This window comes from Cyprinodon variegatus, unplaced genomic scaffold (genome assembly GCF_000732505.1).
Source record: "Cyprinodon variegatus isolate N-32 unplaced genomic scaffold, C_variegatus-1.0 Scaffold1343, whole genome shotgun sequence".
Classification (NCBI taxonomy): Eukaryota; Metazoa; Chordata; class Actinopteri; order Cyprinodontiformes; family Cyprinodontidae; genus Cyprinodon; species Cyprinodon variegatus.
The window spans coordinates 134,988-145,416 of record NW_015151796.1 but is presented as its reverse complement, the minus strand read 5'-3'; the positions used below and the strand labels follow the sequence as shown (position 1 = coordinate 145,416).

At 38.6% G+C, this 10,429-nt stretch overlaps 2 protein-coding genes across 2 annotated transcripts in view; one reads left to right on the top strand and one right to left on the bottom strand.

Moving 5' to 3' along the window:
- LOC107102924 (uncharacterized protein KIAA1522-like) overlaps positions 1–4,232 on the top strand; it is a 6,473-nt gene extending 2,241 nt beyond the window's left edge. The window contains exons 3-4 of the mRNA XM_015402388.1: positions 810–874; positions 985–4,232. Coding sequence (XP_015257874.1) covers positions 810–874; positions 985–2,419 — 1,500 coding nt within the window. The 3' untranslated portion in view covers positions 2,420–4,232. The remainder of the gene's footprint in view (positions 1–809; positions 875–984) is intronic.
- Positions 4,233–5,733: 1,501 nt separating this feature from the next.
- The window catches only part of LOC107102926 (probable tubulin polyglutamylase TTLL9), a 7,403-nt gene continuing 2,707 nt past the window's right edge, over positions 5,734–10,429 (bottom strand). Inside the window, 10 exon segments of the mRNA XM_015402390.1 lie at positions 5,734–5,806; positions 5,941–6,063; positions 6,277–6,390; positions 6,663–6,733; positions 7,793–7,851; positions 8,127–8,177; positions 8,281–8,371; positions 8,479–8,543; positions 8,626–8,710; positions 8,713–8,810. Of these exon segments, the coding sequence (XP_015257876.1) occupies positions 5,734–5,806; positions 5,941–6,063; positions 6,277–6,390; positions 6,663–6,733; positions 7,793–7,851; positions 8,127–8,177; positions 8,281–8,371; positions 8,479–8,543; positions 8,626–8,710; positions 8,713–8,810 (830 nt within the window).

Below are 10,429 nucleotides of genomic sequence, written 5' to 3'. Positions count from 1 at the left end.
AAGTAAAAATATCAGAAAAATCTACTTGAGTACAGTAACGAAGTATTTGTACTTCGTTACTTCCCATCTCTGCCTATTTGAGGCCCTCCTAAGAGCTATAAAGGGTGTCAAGCTGGTTTTGCTGTGAAGCATCATACTAAGTCACACAGATGATGCATAATCAACCTACTTTTGTAGCCCACAAATAAATAGTGGTCGGATAGTACATATTGTTTGTAAGAATGTAACCTTTATGTGGTTTCTAATTTTACAACCACAAAAATAAATGTATAAAGTGTCCGTGAAGCACAATAAAGAGGATATGTGTTTGTCACATTTCAAAATAAAATTCTAAAGAGTGGCCTGCATTTGTATTCAGTCTGTACTTTCTAGTACTATCTTTTGCTGCATTTTGTTGGGGTTATATCTCTACACATCTTTGCACATCTATATCCTGACATACTTGTCATTCATCTGTATTATTATCTATTGCCTCAGTTAAGGTCTGCATCCTTCCTTTTGTAGGTGAGCAGTTTAGCAATACCAGATTGAGGGATGATGGAGTGATCAGTGCAATGAAGAACATTTTATACTGTTATACATGGGTTTTATCTCAAAGCGTCCAAATTAAGTGGGTTTCATAAATATGTATGCCACACTTTTCAGATTACTATAAAAAAATGAAAACGTAACATTCTTGTGCTGCTATTTGATGAACTGTTTATCTGTCACATATAATCAAAATGAAGAATGTTGAACAGTACAATTATAATGTGATAAAATTGAAATAGTTGTTCAGAATAATTTTGACCCTAATGATGATTATGCAGGGTGCTCCGTCTAAAAGTGGCAGGATGAAGTCCAGTGCTTCACAGAACGCCAGCAAGGTCTCAAGGTAAGAACCTGAGGATGTTGTCAATTTTTTCTTAGAGCTTTCTTTCCGGTATAGTAAATCCCTAAATCTTACCAAGACTCTCCCCTCTTAACCCGTCTGTCTGTTCTCAGTCCTGATGAAGATGGATGTTCAAGACCTCAACTTCGCAAACAGTCATCTGCACACATGAAAGAGGAAAAGCGAGAAAATCGACGACTGTCGCCTTGCGGTACTGAGCTCCTACCAAATCGTCAAGGGATGGGGAAAAGTCGTCGAGCCCTCTCTCTGCCCATTTCTCCTATATCCGGACTACGCCACTCTCCGTCCAACCCCCTATCACACTCCCCTGCTCCAACTCCAGAAGCACTACAGCAGCAATACAACCAAAAAGAAGAAGACTCTGACAGTGCCAGTGATCTGTCAGATTCGGAGCGACTGCCTGTACTGCCCTCGCCATGTACACCATGCACCCCTCCCCACCTCAACCTTCGGGCAGAGATCATTAACACAGAGGACTTCCTCCCTGACTTGCCCGGACCACATGGGACGGTTGGGGATGAAGTTGAGAGTGAGAAACCCACCTACAATTACTCAGATTTCTTGCCTCCTCCGTTTAACTGCTGGAGCCTGAGGCAGCTGGCGGTGTTCCTTCACACAGATGGTCGTGGCGCCCCCCGGCCCAAACCTGTGGGGCCGTTAGAAAAGTACTTGGAAAGGCTGCTGCAGCTAGAGTGGCTTCAAATCCAAACGGTGCAAGCAGAGAGCAGCCGCCCCCCAGGGGGTCGTGCAAGGCCGCAGAGTTTCCCCTCTTTCGCGGCCGCGCCCTCTGCCAGGCCTCACACAGCCCCTTCTTCCCGACTCAACTCCCCCAAAGGGCTACGGCAAAGTTCTCGAGCCTTCCCATACACACCTGTCAGCAACCTGCCGTCACCTGCCTCAGCTCAACATCAGCTCTCCCGATTCCCAGTTTGTCCACACTGTCACATCCGCTACCCACTCTGCAATGGGAGTTGCTCTGCCTACGCCTATCAGCGCCACTCACGGCTCAGTCCATTGCTTGAGCGCAGGGGACAACCAGGAGGTGCAGCTAAGAGAAGCAGCAGCGAGACTCGGGTCGCCTCCAATGAAGGTAGGAGCCCTGGGGCGCAAGGTGGAGGAGCCCGAACGCCAGTCAGCCCCCCAGCTGGGAGGAGTCATCTCAGGCACATGCAGGCTGCAGGCAATGCCCGGAAGCAACAACAGGAAGCCAGCACTGACCAAAGGGGCAAAGGGCAGGTGAGAAAAAGCCGCGTCAGGGCCAACTCTGAGACGGATGTGAAAAAGGAGCCAGGCGGGGTTAAAGGTGGAGCTGCCGAGAAACGGGGACATGCTGGAAGCAAGAGGGAGCTCATCTCCTCCAAGAGAGATGAGAAGGACTGCCAGAGGGGAGAGGCGGGAAATCAGGCCTCTAAAACTGCCACGAAAAGAGCTGCTAAAGATCCATCAAGTCTCTCTAAAACTCCACCTAGCAGCCACAGCATTCCTAAAAATGGAAAAACAAAAAATGTGCACTTTGTTGCTAAGTAACCCATTTAAGCCTGAAATATAGTGCTTTAGTTAGTGGTTACTTGGTGATTTCAAAACCTATGCTTGCTCTGTGTAAAATCTGTGTAAAACTATCATGCTCTAGCTCCTACAGTATACAGCAAGATAAACAGCCTTTAATAAACGGTAGACACGGTCCATCATTCAGAAACTAGTAGATGAATAGGATAATATAGGTGCATCCTGATCTTAAAATTTTCAAAAACCCACAAAAGTATATTCTGTAGATCAATACCACAAATATATAAACACATATATTCCTGTGTCTGATGGGGTTTTAAGGAAGCCCAGTCTCTTTAATAGCAGCCTTCAGCTCATCTGCTTTAATTGATGTGCTTTGGGCAACTTTTACATTTTTTCCTCCTGATTAGTTTTCCAAAGACAGCACTCTCTAAACAGCCAGCTTTGTTAGCAGTTACCTCTTGTGACTTCCCTGCCCTGTGAAGGTGCTCCATGACTCTCGGCTGGACATCTGTCCAGTAAGTGAACTTTCCCATAGTTGTGTAGTCCAAATCTATGCTCACATTTCTTTAAAAAAAGACATATATACCTGCAATATTCAGGTATTATAGGAAACTACATTTGAGCTGTTGTTAACTGTAGGGTAGAATCATCAAAAAAGAAAAGCTTGAAATATTTTACATTGTCTTAAATCGATATGATTTTCACTTATTTGATCAAATTACTTAAATAAAAAAAAAAAAAGCTTTTCAATGATATTCTAATTTATTCAGACCAAATCCTTTTGGTGGCATTTATTTCAAATGTAGAATAATATGCTTAATGTTGAATTCTGCTTAGACATAAGGCTTAGATGTAACATGGAGACAGCTGGGATTATACTCTGAATTTTAATGCACTGCACTCTCATCCCTCAGTTCTCTGCTACTGTAAGATAAGAGATTAAATGAATGACAGCAGGTATGAGCATCAGTGATGCCTAATGATGTTTAGAACAAGTCACTGCATTTCATTTTTTTTAAATCCAGCAACTTCTGATGTTTGAATTTAATCTTTAATAGTTTTTTTTTTATTATTCTTTCATGATTCTGTCTTTTAACAGAAATTGAGGCACTGGATTGAGGTGTGACTTGTGTAAGGCATTGTACTTCATCCAGTGTGTGTTTTTTTATTTTTGTTTCTAAGTGCTTTGCATCATTGAACAGCTAGAATTGTAATATTTTGATGCATTTCAAATGGAGCCGAGCTCGTCTTGTCGTTGAGGGCCATGGATTGTTTGTTACGAATGTAAATGTGTATTTTTCCAGAATTTCTATACCATAGTTATATTTATGGGACATAGTGCTTGACTCTTATTTATTATTGTCATCTACATGTTTACATGGTCACAATCTAGAGAAAATCTTTTTGTGGAAGAGCTGAATGTATCTTCTCTGGCCTCTGCAGTCATCCCAAGAATTTGAATGGAGTTTTGTCATATCATGGCGGGTCGGCTGTAATAATGATGTGCAAATCACCTCCACGTTATGCTGCATACATAACGTTTGTTAAGCATTGTTAATATTATAGTGCTTTATCCATATTTGTAGTTTGATTTAAACGTTCAAAGCACTAAATTAATGTAAATGTGATGTACTCTGACTGCACTCATTGAGTATATATTTATGTTAAATGTCAAAGCCATAGTCAAAGGATCAGGACATGCAAATGGTGTTAAGGTGTACACTATGACGCACGCTGAAAGATTGTGGTATTTTATTTTTTCTCAGTGTTGGATGCAAGTATTTGTAAGGCATAGAAATAAACGTTTTGGACACAACAATACTGATCCTATGGCTATTTATTTTTTAGTATTTGCTTTTATTATTTTAATAGCATCAATAGTGAAAGACAAGTAAGCAGGGCATCGCCAAAGTGCAACAACCTGAACATGACTCTGCCATTCTAACACAAGAATATGCGTCAGTTTAAACCAATCCCCCATAGGTCTGTCTATGTTTTATGGCATTTGGTCTGGGGGAAGGTCAATCTTTTATGAATTGTAATGTAAATCCCTTTGTTGTCCCACAATTTGGAAATTCACTCTGCATTTGACCAATCCTCTTGGGGAGCAGTGGGCTGCCATTGTGTGGCACCCGGAGGGCAGTGTAGGGTTAAAGGTCTTGCTCAGGAACCCAGAGTGCAGGCCGTGGGGATCGAACCGGGTACATGGAACCTTCTCAGAGCCCAAGCTACTGCTTTAACCACTAGGCCAACACTCTCCAGAGTGTTACCAGCTGAAAGCTGAGGAAAAGCATCCACACAGCATTAAGGTTCCACTACCTGTTTTCTCCTTAAGTATAGTTCATTAAGGGTGAAATGCCATGTTTTAACTATACATTACACGTAACACACATATTATATATATGGTCGCCTCTAACCAACTATCTGATGTGTCCCCCTATACTGCAAACTATGAGTAAAAGCTGGACAGCAAAAACTTTGTAGCAGCAGTTTTAATTTTATTGTGTAAATAAAATCCATATAGTTGTTGTTGATACAAATCCACTGTACATTATCAAAAGCATCATGCAACTTTGATTAAACTCAATTTGTTTTATTTTCTGGCAAGTTCAGGTGTTGGGGATTGTGGAAGTGCTGCATAGGGGTGGGAGGTTTAGTTCCCCACCCACATGTTGTTACAAACCAACATGGAACCACGTCCTTGCACAACCTCTCCATTACCCAAGGACGGGGTGGGGGGGTCAAGAAGTGAAAAAGTCTGCAGACCCTGTGTTAGATTTTATAGCTCTCTTTCAGTAATTCTTTCAGTAATTGTCAGATTGGGGGAGCGAAGGTCTTGTCAAGAAAAGTGGATCTCTGCAGCTCCTCCAAAGTTACAGTTGATGCTACCCCTGCCGTGTCTTCCTTGTTTGCAGTTTTGTTATATTATTTCCAGATGATGGACTGCAAAGTGAGCTGATATATGCAAACCTTGACACGCTGTTTCATCTTCTAACTCTCATCTAAACTTCACTTCTTAATTTCTGACCTGCATGCTGAGATTAAAATGGACACCAGTGGATTCTAAAGGGAAGTATTTGCTCTAGATTTAATTAAGGGTGCTGGAATGAAGGAGGATTTAATATAAATCTATACACCTATTTTTTTAACATAAAATACAGGACGACATTTTTGTCTGTCACCCACCCTTCTTATTGTACGTTCAGAACTGATCTAAAATTGAAATCATGCTTCTACACATTTAAAGAAGCTGAACATCTGTTACCCGTTAGAACTGTAAAAAAAGGGCAACGAAAAAAGTTGTAAAAGCATGTTAAAAATCCCAGCCATTATTACACCTTCTTCTGAAATGGTAATGGTTTAAAAATATGGCCAAGCTGCTTTTCCCTGTCATTCGCACATCCCGGAATGAAGAGCAGAAAAAAATACAGATGGTTATTATTATTATAGTGATTTGGACAATTAAACATACCCCTGTTAACAGAACGCTTATACATATACATCCATAACATAGCATTCAATTCAATGTTAAGTTACCCAAGTATGTGTTGGTATAGAAGCATGAACTGTCAAATGTTTCTAGGCCAACATCCTCTCTATAGACAGGCCCATTGTTCCGCATGAGATCGTAGCCTCCCACTCTTTTCTCCTGGCCTGTCAGCCTTACAGTATGATTAGATACAATCTCTTAATGCTTGTCATCATCTATACAGACTTTATCTTGAAGTCCGATTATATACTAGTCCATCCTTAGCTTTATAATCATAGCTTGCAATTCTTTTATACGGAATAAAAACTAATATTTTCAAAGTCTGCATTGAATGAAAATACAGAGAGCTCTAACAATTTATCAAAGTGAAAATGAATCATTTTACCTTCCCTCCGTATCAATAATGTTCAGAGTGTCCTCCAGCAGTCTGTACTTCATCTCATAATCCTCCTGATTGCTGGGCAGGTATGATGGCGATGCATTCACCTCAATTAACCACCTGTGAAGAGATGGAGGATGGCATTCAGCAAACATTTACTTACTCTTTGGAGCCAGAGGGATAGAAAACCCTACATGACAGCTGTTCATATTTATACAGTCCCTCTGTGGATAATTAACTCACCGTAAAAATAATATCATAGCATAGCTATTTTATTTTATTTTAGACAAGTATATCATATTCCATGTTGGTTTATCTGTTGTTTTTATTGTGAACAGAGCAGGAGGATTGTAAAACAGGCAAAAGCTCACTCTGGTAGTTTAAATAAACACTGTTTGAGGTTCTGGTCCAGTAGAATGTCATAACCATAGAGCTCAAAACAGTGTTTGTCATTTATAATGACCTTTTGATGTTGAATATGCTATTTGCAACCCTAAATAAGTATAAAATCAGAACAATGAGACACTGGCTTACCTTTAATGCCATATAGCAACATAATGTATTGTTAATTGTTTTTAAAAATGTTGATACCATTTAAACTTCCCAGTAATTTTGTTGGATTACAAACTTGGAACTATTGATTATATGTCAGATCGACACAATGTTGTGGAGAATGGTAAAATGGATGAAAAAAAAACAGCATGTTTTTAATTTTCATTAAAAAAATTAAATTTTTTAAATTTTTTCCTGTGCTGATGGTCAGGCCCCCTTTCATTTATACCATTGGTGTATACAATCTTTATACTAGCTTTAATTGTGGTAATTTTCTCTTTGAAAATAGGTCATAGTTTTGGATGGAGAGCATCGGGGACATGAGTTTTTAAGTGTTGCTGTGGATCCTAAATGAGCTTCAGATGAGGATTCTGACCCGACCACTGAACTCACATTCACATTCAACTGTTACTGCATGAAAAACATATGGCACTTGTTGTTTTTCATCACCAACTAGATTTTTTTTAGTAAAGTTCTCAAATATTTTGCCAAAATACAATTTTTAAGCAGTTTACAGTTAGAGATTAGATTACAAAGCATAGCTGGATCCCTCATTTACAGTATTTATTTCTCTCTAGTATTAGTATACTGTTTACTTTAGAGAGGTTACCAAGCACGATATTGCATGATAAACAACTAATGTCAATTTTTCTTCTGAATATAAATACGGGTAGTTTAAGTACCACTAGAGCATATGTACCACAGTTTATCAACAATTGATATCAGCTTTTGACTAACTTCCCTATAGAACTAAGCCTCTGAAAGGTTTTTATTACTGGATTTTACTCTATTCAGCTGGATTTATCTTTCCATTAACTCACACTGGTGTCCCTGTCACTAAGGGAGGAAATCCTCCACACAGCATGATGCTGCCAATACCATGTTTCACTGTTAGTTCACTTCCACACGATGTTTAGCAGTAAAAAATACTTTTGCAATGTATTGTACAATTTATTTTTACTATACATACCTTTTCTGGATCGTAGTCAGACGCAGTCTTTTGAACAGACACGTTAGTGAGGTGTATGTCTGAAAAGCAACACTAAGGAGAACAGAAATCTGAAGGAAAAGGAATCTGACAAATTGGATTACACTGAACTATTTCATCCCAATCTTTGCAGGGGAGTTTCAAACACGCATGAAGGGATGCACTTATCGTCAATGCTGCTGAGGGAAAAAGTGCTTGAGATGCGAGCAAAACCATCTCTGTATAACCATGCTCTTAAAGGAACGTACTGAAATAAAAGGACAATATGCAGATATAATGATGCAGTAATGTAGACATGGTAAATAATACCAAATGCTTAAAGGCTTAAGCATGGACAGGACATAAACTCTCAGATCAAATTTCCTGCCTGTCATAATGAAAAACATCAGGTTTTACAACACATGGACATAGGATTATATGATATCTTATATACTGTACAGCATACTATTTTTATTATTCCAGCTCATTACCATTAATCAGGTAAGGGTTCTCTATGTATCTCTGTACCATGTACATTTCCAAGTGTGCTGAATCTTTCTGCTCCTCTCTGCGGGAGCTTTCCTGTCGAAAAAACAGGTACAAAAGTCTGATCACACAGATATGGAATTTAAATCCAGATTTTAACTAACTAATTCCCCAAAGAAGACATTTAAATGAAAATTAATTACCTTCTCCCAGTCTATAATGTCTTTCAGTTTTCTGAACAGGAAAATCCCTTTGCCATGAGATTTTCCTACCTAAAATCATAACAATGTTTCTTGGATCTTCTAATTAGAGAGTAAAGTATAATTTTTCTTTTTGTTGTCCATTTTAGCTTATTGGCTTCATGATCCAAATGCTGCCCGGGCTTCGCTTGTTCTCCTCTACAAAGAGATGATATTCGCTGAGAAGAACAAAGGTGCCTGGGGAAAAAAATCACATTTAGAGGCTTCAACGGTGCCGACTTCCTTTTCAAGATTTTTCTTTTTCTTTTCTTTCTCACCTTTCCTCACTTTTTCCACTGTTACTTAAAGCTTTCCCTCTAGATGTCTGCAAAGATAAAGAAGACTTAATGCAAGCTCCCTTTTTTTTGTAAAAATAACTTAAGATAAATAAAACCTTGAACTGTTTCTAATTTATTTGTGATGCTTTAATGAGACCTGCTTTATTTCTATTCAGAGGGTAATATTCAAGTCTTTCCTGAAATACAATTTAAGGTAGAAATTGGGGGAAAATGTAAATATCAGCTACTATAAAGGAACATAGTAGCTTAAATAAGAATATTTCTTCCCGTGGTTTTGATCACGCTGGAGGACATGCAGCATATGTATCGGTTTACCTATTTATTGCCAATTTATCCCTCAACCGGATTCTTAAAATGAGTTCTGCATTTGATTTCAACAGGTAATTAAAGTTTTATGAGGTTTTTTTGGTGTAGGTCAGAATGCTGGGCAGATACGTAAAATCAGTTTCCATTTTCATATCCAGTACTTTCTTCTCTTATTTTGAGAAACAGGCTGGCCATCTTCAAACGGCAAGTTTTCTATTTTTTTCCCAAGGAGTTTACAGGACTTACTTTTCAACCACAGTTGTAAAATACATCTTAATTATCAGCCCATTTAACAAAATAATTATTCTGAGAGTATTTATAGCATATAAAACCCTCATTTGTATCCCAGGAATTCAATTATTCCACATAGCTCATTAGAAGCGATGGGAAACATTTCCCTGGCCTGGCTAGGGAAGCATCACACTCTGTTACCCAATCACTTTAACTATGTTGTGAGATTCAGGTTATATGTTATTGCTCATCCACCAGAGAGCACTGTTGCTGCAATCTAAAATGTTTGACCACAATTACTTTAAAAAAAAGAAAGAAAAAAAAAAGTAATTTTGGTGCCAAATAAATGGAAAGTTGTCAAAAAAATCTATTGATATGAATGGGTAACAAAACTACGGAAGAGGATTAGGGCCACTGGGGGGAAAAAAAAGTTAACTGATTTTTACATTTTACTTCAGTTTAGTATGGGAAAAAGTCAGAATTTTTTTTTTCTCAGAATTCTGACTTTAATCTCAGAATTCTGACTTTTTTTCTCAGAATTCTGACAGATAACAAACATGTTAGCATCAAGCCATAGCCATGTCTGTTTTAGAGACTAGCTCTCCTGTTTTAATGACTTCCTGCTCCTCTATTAATGAGGGGACCCCTCGGGCATGTAAAAAGTTGCCTAATTCCGTCATTTTCCACCAATGTGTCACTGGCCCTCTCAAACAACTCACGTCTTTGTCAGTGAAGCTGAGTGTTTCCACATCTCTACCTTCATGGTGCCCATCTACATTAAGATCCAAAATTTTGAGATTAGAGTCAGAATTCTGAGATTAAAGTCAGAATTGAGAATAAAAAGTGAGAATTCTGAGATTAAACTCAGAATTCTGAGAAAAAAGTCAGAATTCTGATTTAGTTACACATCATGGTTACACAAAAACCAACAGAACCAAAGGGGCTGTTCCAAATAGAGTTCCAATATGAAATATCTGGTTCATATTTTCTAGCTGCCTGTTTGTATACTTTTTTTTGACGGGTGAGACATTACAGAGCAATTAAACACTAGACTTTTTGACAGGGTATATTTGAAAAAA